Here is a 14,661-nt window from a genome sequence, read left to right on the forward strand (position 1 = left end):
GGCCCAGGTCAGTAGCCATCACTCATCACGCCACTTGTCAAGAGTGGAGTACAACTGATGCTGAAACAGCACAGGAAGTTAACTAGCAAAAATGAACAGGTATAGAAGATCTGTTAAACACCTCTAACTTTCACCATATCTCTGAAAGGAGCTTCCCACCTTTCTCTGATTCATCTCAGTTCTAGTTGACTTCCCTAATCTCACTACAGCTTGTTTTCTCAGAAATCTTTGAAGCGTCACAAATCTGCAGGCAGAGGCCACAGCTAATAAGGACAGGGGATGGGCACACTCTGTTTCCACTGGTGGCATGCCAACAATCCTCGTCCTGAACTCTGGGGACTTTAAACATTGTATTTCGGAGGAGAACCACGGTAAACCCAAACTCTGCAATTACAAGCCCCTCGCAAAGACAACTTGTTTTGAATTAACAGAAAAACTAACGAGAAATTGAAATTGTTAACCACTGCAACGGATTTCAGATTGAACATACACATGAATATGGCTCGACTGCTAGTAGAGAATAGAATGACTCCGTATGCCACCCAAAACTCTGGAGGCGAGCTAAAAAAGCACAGGTCCAGCCTCGCTCTTTAATCGACCACTCACATTCCAGCCTGTCAAACTAGCCTCTCTCAGTTTCAATCAAATATTACCTCTGTTGTACCCAGTTCTCCGAAGGCTTGCCCAAAAACAGCAGTATTAAAGTCGTTATTAAATCAAACAGACACTGGCATTTCCTTGAAAACTCAGCTGCTTGAGGCTCAGTGCCACAGACATTTCGAGCAGACTTCGGACTTCTCATTCCTAAAGCTTCTTGTGGTCATCTCTGGGCCTCAAACATCCTGAATGAGCAAGTTGACATGCTGAGTATAGGAAAAACACTGGGTTGTTTACACACCAAGTCAAGTTTCTACATGCCAGAAAACAGACACAAGTACCAAGAGAGAACGGGTTGTAAACAAAAGGTTGTGACAAGACTATGGTCCAATGCACTGGTAGCAGAGGGGCCCTGACTGCTGATCCACCCAGAACATACAAACCTAGCTTCTAAAGACTACCAAAATACCCAAGAGTACAAGAAAAAGACAAGTAAAAAGGGAACAAAGCAAGGAATATTCTCTCTAGTTCTTGTTGAGTCATGCTACTGGAGCCCAATGTATCACCACAACAAGGGTACTACTTGCTATAACAAGGCTAATACTTACGGGATAAAAGCAGCCTTGACAGTGAAATCCCCTCGTAATGAAGAGAGAAACTGATTAAAGGGAAGCTGAAAAGTTCATTCGTTTAATCATGTAAGCACCACTACCACCGTTTCCATGTGAAGAAACCAGAAAGGACATTTTGATCCCTCGTGTCTTCAGACCAGTCGCTGCTCCAAATCAAAAACGTCCCAAATAGCACCCTATTCCCTATTTAGTGCACTACTTCAGACCAGGGCTTTGGTCAAAAAGTAGTGCCGTATATGGAGAATAGGGTGCTATTTGGGACGAACCCCTGGTCTTTTTCATTCCCCAAGAAATAGGCCTGTGGTTAATTTGTCCCAGTAGTTCTCTAAATGCCTTGTACTCGGAATGACTTTTCAACTTCGTATTCTGGAAGACACCTGTAGTGGATTACTGCTGGCGTTGGCCTCTGACGGAGACTCTAGGAGAATAATTGTCTACTGGCTATTGCTCAACAGACATTCATCAGAACCTATTCATGTATTCCCACCTGCATTGTAGCATACATCACACAAAGTTGTGATTTCTACCACTGGATGGGGTCAGAATACAGTATGTTTGCGTCCCAAATTGGCACACTATTCCCAGACAGAAAAACTGATAACACCACAACTGAGCATTGTCTGGTCATTTGATGATGTTGAGTGATCAATAAGTTGACTCTCCCAGTGCTGTGAATAGCCACTGTCTACATGATGGTGAGGAATCCCACATCACCTAAGGACACGGGTTAATGTTTAGTCCTGAGCTAACATTCCATTGGAAGGACAATAATGAAGTATTTAACTGATTGTATCAACATTGAAACAACCTGATGTCTCCATCACATCAACCTTTTATTTTTCCAGGCTTCACTGACACTGTCAAGCCACACTGCCAAATAGCTGCTATGAATTACACATGCAAGAGACAATCACCAGTGTTTAACTACCGTTCCTAACAATGGCCAGTGGATGGATGAGACGAGGAAGAAGGCCTTCAAAATGTAGCCAATGGACACCATTAACCAATGTAACATTTGAATGTAACCAGCAGAAGAAGAAAGATGGCCTCTTCTCCAACACTGGTTAGAGAAGTGAGCTGAGCGGTGAAAAAGGGTGGAGCCGTGTAGGAATAGCCTAGCAGTGGTCCACATCTGCTTTCAATAGGCGAGCACTTTCAACCACCACCAGGTTTCTGGCAGCATACCTTTCAGAGTTAACATGGAGCCTCCCTCGCATGCTGTTCCCCCTATATTTTCCTACTGGCTCGTAATGATGTAATATTGCATTCTTCTTCCCTTGGCAGGCCAATAAATGACTAGGAGGCTGGGGGAGAGAGAGAGAGGCTAGAGGCATGTCAGACGCCTGCCTCCATGCTGGTGGACATTCCTCGTCTTCACAGGAGCATCCCCTCTTATTGAAAACATGGCTCTGGAGCATGACAAAAACCACGCCTGTCGGGAAGGGAAAGGCCATGTACTGTAAATGACAGGCAGCAGGACCAGATAACCTCAAATGGTGACACTAGGCTGGTTCACTTGCTATTCTGTCAAAGGAAAAACATTACGAATGCATTTCCTGTATACTTTTCAGGAGAGAATGCAATTATGCCACATCAATAATCCTGAAGCACCAGCCATTGACATACATTTAAGTCATTTAGAAGACACTCTTTACCAAAGTAACTTACAGTACTGAGTGCATACATTTTCGTAATGGTCCCCCCGCAGGAATCGAACCCACAACCCTGGCGTTGCAAGCACCATGCTCTACCAACTGAGCCAGACAGGACACTGATTTACACATCAATGTTCTCCAACTCTGATCCGATAGAGCTTCTGGTTTTTCTTGTCCATTGAACATCAACAGAGAGGAGACAGCACAAACATCCCTCTGCAATGAAACCTAGCAGAGCCAGTCGCTCCCCTGGGCCAAGACCGGAGACAAATAATCGTTGCAACCCTAACTCCTTCCAGAAGCAGGACAGATACTACATGGTCATCTGCATCGGGCTGAAACACCGACTAGAGTAGAACATGCACAGATCTGACAAGAGAAATCAAGTTTCCCCTACCACAGAACATTTGAAAAGTCTCCAATCTGGACGAGCATAAGAACGGCACCCGACACTATACTGCCTATACGCCCTGGTCAACAGTAGTGCACTATATAGGGAATGGGGTGCCATTTGGGACACAGCCGTAAGGAGAGGTGATGAATCTTGCCTTCAGTAGTGATGGATGCTGCCTGGGACAGCAACAGAACCAAGTAACACACTCCCTGACACATTACCTCCTCCTGGGAGCCGGGAAACATCTGTGCACTTGATACCCTTGTTTTGAAGGCCTGTAAATCGTAGGTGGTGGGAGGCCGCCTCAAGTGTGTGTGTGTGCCTGTAGCATTTGGCTGGCAGATGTCGGAGGTGTTTCATCACATCGACACTAAAGAACCTATCGTCTTAGGGTTGGTGTTGAACATACAGTACCCACACAAACCCTTAAAAAAAAAAAAAGCCTTCACCAAGATTCTCTGACAGCACACAAACATGTTTTCGCACCGTCACATTTTCAGGTGCTACTGTAAAACCCCCCAAAATGTAACAGTTGGAGATACATTCTGCATTGTTTCAGCTCATCCAAGCAGAACTGGAGCTGACTGGGTTCTGTTCCAGCAGCTCTGAAAAAAACTATTCCTCAGGAAGCAAGTCACAAGACTAAGATATTTTAATCCCTATGAAGACGCATTCCATAGATCTACTGTCTCAGCACCTGACCTGGATTCAAATGCTATTTGAATTCTTTCAGATACTTTGAGCATTTGCTCTAGCCTGCCTGGAGTTGCAGATGGGCGGAGTTTACAGTTTTGGGACTATTTTATTGGTCCATTAAGCCATGCAATCTCAATCAAGCACAGATCAAGTGTTTGAAACGATTTCAAATAGTATTTGAACCCAGGTCAGCTCAGCACTGGACAGTCAGGCTGCACTAAATCAGACACTGCACTGCTGGCTCTCTTCCTCTCCTAACAAGCATGTCACCCTCATCACAACCAACCAATCACTCACAAAGGATTACAAAGTGTAAGGAGGAGAGACTAGACTGTCTTCAAAACAAAAATACACATCCTTCAAAATACATTTAGTTGGATGTTGGATTTATTGTTAGTTTGATATCAACAGTAATGTCTCACATTTAGCAGTAATGGAAATGCAAAATTGTGTTAGAATCAGACACATATTACTGTATGAAGGTTAAAACGCCAAAACCGTAAAAGGTTACGGAAAGAGCTAGAGAATTAGAGCTGAAGGTATTGTTATTGTTGGGCCAATGTGCAGCACAGGAATTTAACTGAGGAACAGACACAGGTGTCTGTGTTTAGGAACTTTAAATAACACCGTTTTATCCATACTGTTAATGTGCCAGAACAGAAGTGACCCAGACGAGCAGTCCGCCTGGGGAAAGTATTTCCATTGTCTGTTTTACAGTAAAGCTTTATTAACGATATTCAAGTTAGCTGTACTTAAAGTAGTTTCAATATCACAATGGGTGACTATACCCAATATGAACCCATCGAATTACATATTAGGATCTCTATGTATGAACCTACAGTATCTCAGACCAGAGTGCTGTAATGGGACTCTACAAGAATAGTTCCCCCAAACTGGAGCCCCTTCAAATGCAACAGTTGGTTCTATACTCTCAGGAAACGGCTCCAGACTTAACCCCTGTAGGCCTAAGCCCTTAAATCGCAATATATACTACTATGGAATTGTTTTAAGATGGTCATAAAATGTATAATTGAGCCATTTGCTTTACTGCTATAGCCCATAGAAACGCATTGAATAAAACATGAATAAATAGCAAAACAGACAGTCAAAAAATGTAATCATAACCGTCCGATATCGGAGCGATATAAGAACTCAGGGGGGGGAGGCATTGCTGTCAATGACCAGACTTGCTCAGTGCAGCTATTTTCAGGCCATCTCAAAATTTTCAGAGGAATTCAATGACGTGCTTCTTTACATTATGTCAAGAGTCTGTCATGATGGCTGTCAGAACTGTGTATCATTTAGCATGGGAAGTATGAGGGTGAGACTTACTTGGATCTAGGGAAACTTTCCCCAAATTCCCAGGTATTCCAGAAATCCCAGTTGGAAGATTCCAGAAATCCGAAAGAACTAAGCAGGAAATCTGGAATCCTCCAACCAGGATTTCTGGAATACCTGGGAATTTGGGGGGGAAGTAACCAGAATTTTGCAACCATAAATAGGATCCTTATAATTTTTCCCCTATTCACATTTCATCCAATACAACTGGAATCTGTTAACATCTTAAATACATTTCTAGACAAATGAAAATAAACCCGTAGATTAGAGTGACGCAGAGAGGAGCGGTAAGTTTCCTGTGTGAGTGATTTAGACATGTGGAGCACTACAGGTAGCAGTGGTGGTCCACACATGTTATCAACTATGTATGTAACAAGTCTGTATATAAAAGCTAAACAAGGTAGTATATTTATCTAACAATCAAGAACCTGCAGTGGGTTTAACAACGTTTTTTTTCATCAAATACTCAAACCATGACATCACTGCTATGGCCTTCAGCCTGGTCCTAGTGTTGTTGAAGCCAGGCTAACTCAAGGCAAGCAGCTATTTCGGCCACTGTTAACCTGGACTCGGTGGACGTGTGGTGCTCTGTGGTGTTAAGCATCTGTGACCACAGCTAAATGGATTCTGACAGAGCGTCTGAGGTACAGTGGCTGGACACAAAGCCAGTCCAGTTCTCCTCTCCAACTCACTCAGCAGTCCCAGGCTTTCAGCTTCATACTCCTGCAGCTTCCCTGGCTCCAGCCTTGGCTCCAGACAGCAGTGGCAGGTTCTGCAGCAGCATTTATCATTTCAATTTCCTCTGCATTACCCGCTGTGTTTTAGGAGAAGACCACAAGGGTTTGCGGGCAGCGAGAGTAATCAGAGCACCATGAGACATTCGAGAGGCAAAATCTACGGAATGTGGAAGCTCATTGACGGCTACACATACGCAAAGATGGTCAATTTGAGAACACGGACAAAGTTGAAGATAGGGGAGATTTTTACAGTTCCATTGCATCTTAGCTAAGAGCACTGGCTTGTATCAGAACAACCTTAAAAATTCAACATTTAAAACATAGTTTGGATTAGGGCTGACCCCATTTAGTCGACTGGTCAATTGTTTGGTCGATAGGATGTTGGTCGACCAAGATTTATTTTGTCGAGTAGTGGCAAATATACAGTAGCCTGAGAGTATGAGATACATATTATGTACAGTACCAGCCAAAGGTTTGGACACACCTACTAATTTTTTATTTTTTAAATATTTTCTACATTGTAGAATAATAGTGAAGACATCAAAACTATGAAATAACACATATGGAAGTAATGTAGTGACCCCCCCCAAAAAAGTGTTAAACAAATCTAAATATATTTTATATTTGAGATTCTTTAAAGTAGCCACCCTTTGCCTTGTAGATAGCTTTGCACACTCTTGGAATTCTCTCAAACAGCTTCATGCAGAGCGCACAACCTAGGCTACAGTTGTGAGAAAAACGTTTTGGTTTATTTCACTTCATTTACAAGGAATCAAGTTATTCATTGTCTTGTTTGGAGCGCTCATGAGTAAGGACACACACTTGATTACCCACAGAAATAGGCCTAGGCTACCAGGCCTGCGCGTTACACTAAGATAACCTGCCTAAATGACTACTGATCCGTAGCACTCACGTCTACAGCCATGAAGTGCTTTGAAAAGGCTGGTCATCAACACCATCATCCCAGAAACCCTAGACCCACTCCAATTTGCATACCGCCCCAACAGATCATGCAATCTCTATTGCACTCCACACTGCCCTTTCACACCTGGACAAAAGGAACACCTGTGAGAATGCTATTCATTGACTACAGCTCAGCGTTCAACACCATAGTGCCCCCAAAGCTCTAATCACTAAACTAAGGACCCTGGGACTAAACACCTCCCTCTACAACTGGATCCTGGACTTCCTGACAGCCCGCCCCCAGGTGGTAAGGGTAGGTAACAACACATCTGCCACGCTGATCCTCAACACGGGGGCCCCTCAGGGGTGCGTGCTCAGTCCCCTCCTGTACTCCCTGTTCACTCATGACCGCACGGCCAGGCACAACTCCAACACCATCATTAAGTTTGCCGATGACGCAACAGCGGTAGGCCTGATCACCGACAACGATGAGACAGCCTATAGGGAGGTGGTCAGAGACCTCAACGTGATCAAGACAAAGGAGCTGATTGTGGACTACAGGAAAAGGAGGAGCGAGCATGCCCCCATTCTCATTGATGGGGCTGCAGTGGAGCAGGTTGAGAGCTTCAAGTTCCTTGGCGTCCACATCACCAACTATCATGGCCCAGTACATCACTGAGGCCAAGCTTTCTGACATCCAGGACCTCTATACCAGGCGGTGTCCAAGAGTGAGAGCACCGCCAGCATTTAAAAGTGACCAAAACATCAGCCAGGAAGAATAGGAACTGAGAAGTGGTCTGTGGTCACCACTTGCAGAATCACTCCTGTTTTGGGGGGTGTCTTGCTAATTGCCTATAATTTCCACCTTTTGTCTATTCCATTTGCATGTGAAATGTATTGTCAATCAGTGTTGCTTCCTAAGTGGACAGTTTGATTTCACAGAAGTGTGATTGACTTGGAGTTACATTGTGTTGTTTAAGTGTTCCCTTTATTTTTTTGAGCAGTGTATTTTTTATTAGGGACAGCCCTAGTTTGGATCTTGGATGCTGATTGGTCGATATGCATTATAGTTATGGACAATATTACTCTGCACATGCCTGATAACAGTTCCATCTGAATTATCACATCTCTCCTTTAAGACTTTACTGTTTCATTTCATTCACCGGATGCAATTCAAATTCATAACATGGATCCTAGAAACTACTTCAATGCTTCACATCAGAGAGAGAAGCCAAATGAAAACCAGGTGGATGGGTAGAGTGGAGGTGAACACAAACTGACAGGAGCCTGCTTTCTGTAACAATACAGTATTGTTAATCACATATCCTTTTCAATCTAAAAGAGAGATTCCACTCAATGCATTGCCATAACACTGCCTTCATGTCGTAAAAGCAATAGTCCACACAAAATGCTATAAAACGTTAGCATCTGGAGACAGTGGCCAGATAAACAAAACCAAAGCCTGATTACACGTAAGGAAACCAACATGGGTGAACTCTCCCTTTAACATGGAAAGCAGTGGGGAGACATGACAAACACTGAGACTGGGGCATCTGAAGAGAGGAGGTGACCCTCTGGGAGGGGTGTCAAAACCTCACTTGGGGACATGGCGCGTTTCCAAACATGGAGCAAGGCCACTGGAGAGTTGGTGTAGCTTGAGTGCGATGTGCAGTGGACGGTGTAAATCATGCATTTATGGGGATAACAAATACATAGACAACAAACCCACACTCTCGAGGTATAGACATGAAAATAATAAAGTATTCTTTATAAATGCATTGTGTGGTCCTGTGTGGCTCAGCAGGTAGAGTATGGGTTCGATTCGCACTGGGGCCAACCATACAAACATGTAGGCACTCACGACTGTAAGTAACTTTAGGCCTGCTGAATGGCATACATTATATTTCTCTTCTTGGCTAGCATTTCACCCATGACAGATCTTTAATCTACCTACGGAACTTCCACCCAATTTTTTAAAGTGCCCTTTTAAAAGTATAGCCTACGACTTATTGGTTTGGAAACTTTAAAAAACACTTTGGGGCAGAGATTTCTTCCTTTCATAGGATAACTATGAACCATGCAAGAATCAGATGAAAAATGTGGAAATGGGAAATTCAAGCAGTCTTCTCCAAAAGGACCATTTGGATAAATCAAGAGTGTCTAACTGACTAAAATATCATGTAAATGTAATGACCTGACAGTACCGTCTGTCAACCTCAGTTACATGTTCGGAAAAGCATTCTCAGACTAATTTTTTTGTACAAAGCCTGCTTGCTCTTCCATGGCCACATTGAGTCAGCTGATAACCGGAGACTGATGCCCAAACCCAAATCAACACCTAAACCCAGGTGATGCCCAGAGAGGGATGCCAAGGAGTGCTCAGTGAACAGCACAGTAAGGAGTCTTGGCACAGCCTCTGTCTGCTAACAGGAGGTGGGGCTCAACATCAGGCCTTGACCCAGGAGCAACAAGTTCGCTTCAGCACCTCCACTCCTAACACAATGAAAAGTATGCAACATGCAGAACTCACACATGCTGGGGCGGGTTGAGAACAGAAACAGATATAACCAGTACAGCGTCAGGAGGAAAGAAAGGGATTTTGAGAGGGGGAAGTGGAGAGAGAGAGAGATCCATACCTTCCCATCCAGCCGCGCTGTCCCTCCCGGACTGACCCGGGCATTGCGGGGTGGGAGAGTGAAGGCTGGAGGATCCTGACTTGGGGAACCTCGGCCTTGTGTCAGGCTGGTCTTGGAGATCCGCGTTGTCACAAGCTGCACATCCCCCATATTTCTGTACAGGATATAATGACTTTTTGTAAACTGTTTTGATAATGCACTTCATTTTTATAGGATGCGTCCCAAATGGCACCCTATTCCCTATTTGAAGTGATTCCTGTCTCTATATACACCATCAACCATCTCGTTTCTTGCCAAATCCGTATCGACCATAATAACGATAGATAAAAAAAAGTGTCATCCATTGATTCACAGTCATTACTTTAGCAGTTTTGAACTTGTTATTCTTAGACGCCCTTGCTTAGCTTTGGCAAGCCGTAACTTAGCTGTAGAAGTAGTTAAGGAAATATTAGAAAATAACTGCAACTTCCCTTTCCTGACGTTTTGGGGGAAATACCTCCCATGTTTATTTTTTGCAGAAGTGTTCACAGAAGTGGTATTCTCAGACACCTTTTCAGCCTCCACCATATAATCAACAGTCAAATAAGCGACAAAGCAAAATAAGTAACAAAAACGCTCCCTGTAGGCTACAACCACAATATTTGACTACTCAAAGTTCACTGGATCACAGTACGTGCGCTCTCTCGCTCTAGCTGGCCAACACTAATCCCTGTGAATTTAATCTAATACATTAGAATAGCTAAATAAGCATAACACCCACACACTGTACATACAAACATACGGTCAGTCGGAAATATGCCCTGGTCATTGTGTATCCCATCTGTGGGATGTGTTATAAATCAGCATTGTCTCAGTAGAGGAGTTGGGACCACCAAGGAGGGACAAGTAGAAGTGATTTAATCGTGGCTGTTTTGAGAGGTTTGATGTCTGATTCTGGTATAAACACGGGGCCCTCAGACTGCAGACTGCAAGCCATATGAAGCTGCAGCCGGAGACGCAGCTGGAGCCCCCTGAGAATGAACGTGAGAGGAGCAAAGGGTAGAAAAAGCGAAAAGATTTGAGAATTCATGACTAAATGTTCCATTGTGAAAATGGGAAAAAAAGCCACTGCGGTTTAACAGCAGTGGCTGTAATGTGTCAAAAACAACACATTTGAGTTTAGCCTTTATTTTAACACAATTCATTTCCCACCTCTACACAATGCCACCCAACATCACATGGGATTACTAACGTCAAAACAGCTGCTTAATATGTGGCGTGTCGTCAAGCCCTCTTGCTCTTTCGGTGTTGTGAGACAGGTGCCAGTTCAGGGTCATTGAGGGGCTCTGCAGTGTGATTTTGGTTGGGGCCTTGGGCAAAAATAGTGCACTGTAGACAATAGGGAGCCATTGGGTTATTACCTCACAGAGACCAGTAATAGTATGACACATTCAGAACAGTTCGGCTATGAGATTGACATGCTCTGCCCCGAAACAAAAGCCTCACACCCATTAAGGACGAAGATGAGGGATTTAGCTTGAGCTCAGAGCACAACTGTTAGTCACATTACATATGAAATGATCTAACAAAAAGAAGCATGGTGGGCCCCAAAGTGAATGCAGTCTACCGGCAACATTTACTAATGCATTATAACCTATTCACTTGTATCTGGAACTCATTCAAGTCTTCAAAGTCAAGTCTCACAGTTGATCAGATCATGTTGCGATACCATGTCGGCAACGTAAGGATTCGAATAGATTCTTTGCTCAGCAGTGACCCATGTGATGACACTGCATGATATTTGCCCTGCACGTTAGCTTATGTCATGATGACGTCCCCATATGCCGTGTTGCATTCTCACTTTCATGTCAACACTATCAAACAGTTAATAAAACATTCGACAATTAAGAAAGCTTGCGCAACAGAAAGAGAGAAGGGAAACAAATCAGAGAGAAGCCGACCGACTCACTGTATTCCCGTGTTGGGCTGGCTTCGCAGTAGGAGGGGCAGTGGTGGATCAAGGCCTGCTTCTGTTTAGTGTTCAGGAAGCCTGATGCTTGCTTGTTGGCTGCCCTGGGGCTGGGTTTGTGTGCGTCCCAACTCCTATTTTCATGGAGAAAATGTGTATATAAAAGGTAGGAACACATTAAGGTACAGTAGAGCTGTTAGGACAAACAGAGCTGCACATCTTTACATGGACTAAGAGATTGATTGGTTGATTTATTGGATTTAAAACACAATGAAGCCAAAAGAAGGCTGATTTCCATTGTGGTTCTTTAGGGTGCACACTATGTTACTTTATAGCCCATCTTTGTTCAACTAACACGACATCATATTAAACAAGTATATCAGGGAAGAACACATGGTCTTGATTAAAAGTGAGTGTGTTTTATTCATTAGCTTCTGTTCAGTTCCCAATCAAAAGGAAAATGAGGACAAACTGATGGAGACAAAATTAGAGAACATAACCTCAGGTGGAATCTAAACATGTGCTTAGTGAGGACTTAAACAAGAAAACAGTGGTGTTGCTTGTGTTGACTTCCCAGCAGCCACGGCCGTTAACATAAAATGCTCTCTGTCTGAGAAAACACTTCATTGACAGAATGTGCAAGGCCTATAATAACCACAAGCGTGGAAGTCCATTTGCTGTATAAACCATCAAAACATTCTATGCACACACATTGACAAAAAGGTTGGGCACAGACAATATCTATTCCATGTTGGTTCAACGTAATGTCATTGAAATGACGTGGAAACAACGTTGATTCAACCAGTGTGTAACTATAGAACTGTTATATTTCTGAATGCATTAATACTCTGTCTACATCCCAAATGGCACCCCACTCCCTACATAGTGCACTACTTTTGACCAGCACCCTATTGGCTCTGGTTAAAAGTTAAAAGTAGTGCACAATATATGGAATATGGGGGCATTTGGGACATACACTCTGTAATCCATTACCAGGATGCCATGTTGCTTCCCAGATATTAAAAAATAACAATGGGTTACTATCAGCAAAGCCACAGCCAGGCCTGTGTTTCATTAATCCTTTCTTAGAACAACAAGATGGGGATGTTGGTCCTTTATCAGTTGACACATTGCAGAATGTATATTCAGAGCTTCACAGTCTATTTGACCAATAATGTTTTGCATGGACCTGAAACAAACATGAATCATAACTCACATTCGACATGGTCGATGTAAGGTTCATACCCTTTCAAAGCCAATATCAATACAAATAAACATGGAATATAGTATTTAGCAAGGCAAATGAAAATACTTGCGATAGCTGACAGAAGAAACACCACTAAAAAGGTGTCGCTGCTAGTGCTAACCCACAGGAATATTGGTTCTATCCACAGTACTCCAATACCAATGATCCTAACATCTAAGTGTTAAGATGCATATCTGGAACACATGGCTGGGAGAGATGTACTCTTTCTCTGACAGTTTGGGGCTCTCTTTTGCACCGGTGTTAGCAATAAGCAAACACCTCAGACGTTTACATGGCCACGGGGTCATTCACCTTCACCGGAGGCCATTAGGGTGTAGTGCTCAGTGATTAACTGAAATGTGGGTTATTTTTCGGTTTTTAAAAACAACTAATAGATCGACATCGGTTCAGTTATTTGAATTTAATTTTGTGCATTTTTTTCCTGTGAGTTGAATACACAGTTTCTCTAGAGATAAATAAGATCAAGCCCGAACTGTGCGATATAGTAAGGGAGTTGTAGCTGCCAACAGGCCAATATCCTAATAGTTTAGCGCAGAAAACATGATAATTAACTACAATGACCATAATCCATTGCACGCCTACTTGTCCGGTCTGTGTGGGGCAGACACGGAGAGGGAAAGAAGAGACAGAAAATGCGCGATCAAGAGGGATAGAGAGCAGTTCCTTCATGAGGTATCTCTACCTGAAAATACATGATCTAAGTGATGCCTTTTTACTTTCAAGAACTACCGAAATAGTGATTTTGTCAGACAGCTGAGGCAGCAGCTCTAGAGATGAGAAACGAAATAATGAAGTATTTTCTATAGAAATTAAATAACAAAGTCACCCTATAAAACAAATGTATAAGGCACAACTGAAATATTTTATTCAAGTAAAGTGTAAATAAATTATTATTAAGTGATAAGCAGTAATGGACAGTCAGTACCATCATAGTACATGTATTAATTGTTTTATTCTGTGTCGTTACAGAATTAATGTTAAAAATATTGAAACCGATTATTTTTAAATAATCTAAACGAAACTGAACCAACCTCAAAAAGCACCTATTGACACAAACTGGTGCGCCTGGCACCTACTACCATACCCTGTACAAAGGTACTTCAGTATTTTGTCTTGCCTATGCATCCTCTGAATGGCACACATACACAATCCATGTCTCAATCCATGTAAAAATCCTTATTTAACCTGTCTCCTCCCCTTCATCTACATTGATTGAAGTGGATTTAACAAGTGACATCAATAAGGGATCGTAGCTTTCACCTGGTCAGTCTACGTCATGGAAAGAGCAGGTGTTCCTAATGTTTTGTACACTCAGTTTATAAGGAAATAGGGTGCCATTTCAGACACAACCTGTGGACTGATAAAACACCTGGAATCCCAGTTAGAGTTACTGTATTTGGCCACTATCAACAAATAGCCATCTAAAAATGACTGTACCTCAGTCAAATAACCGGTAAATTTAATTTTTGGGACCTGTTAATGAAACCAACTAGCAGTTAAAGAGATATTATTTTAATAGACAAGATTGGCTGGGGATCACTTTATGTGGTGCACAGTGTTTGTCAGCCCACGCAGTGAAGTGCTTATCACATTGAACATTCAACTGCGCAACAGAACATGGGGGAACTCAAGGTCAGACCCATAGAGCAAATGTAACAATATCAGAAGCAACACGTAAGTGTGTCGGGAATGGGACATTTCTGCTATAAATACACACTGTACTCAGCAACTACCATAAGTGGACAATTGACACAGCCCATGACTCACCAGGACAATATAAACAGCAGCCTGCAGTCAAATATACTGAACAAAAATATAAATGCAACATTTTAAAAGATTTTACTGAGTTACAGTTTAT

At 42.7% G+C, this 14,661-nt stretch overlaps 1 protein-coding gene across 2 annotated transcripts in view; it reads right to left on the minus strand.

The window, feature by feature from the left end:
* The window catches only part of LOC129821341 (myosin light chain kinase, smooth muscle-like), an 88,753-nt gene that overhangs the window by 60,269 nt on the left and 13,823 nt on the right, over positions 1-14,661 (minus strand). For both annotated transcript variants that reach the window (XM_055878928.1, XM_055878927.1), the window contains exons 2-3: positions 11,537-11,670; positions 9,589-9,742 (exon numbers count right to left, since the gene is read on the minus strand). In XM_055878928.1, the coding sequence (XP_055734903.1) occupies positions 9,589-9,738 (150 nt within the window). In that variant the 5' untranslated portion in view covers positions 9,739-9,742; positions 11,537-11,670. The remainder of the gene's footprint in view (positions 1-9,588; positions 9,743-11,536; positions 11,671-14,661) is intronic.

This window comes from Salvelinus fontinalis, chromosome 23 (assembly GCF_029448725.1).
Source record: "Salvelinus fontinalis isolate EN_2023a chromosome 23, ASM2944872v1, whole genome shotgun sequence".
Lineage (NCBI taxonomy): Eukaryota > Metazoa > Chordata > Actinopteri > Salmoniformes > Salmonidae > Salvelinus > Salvelinus fontinalis.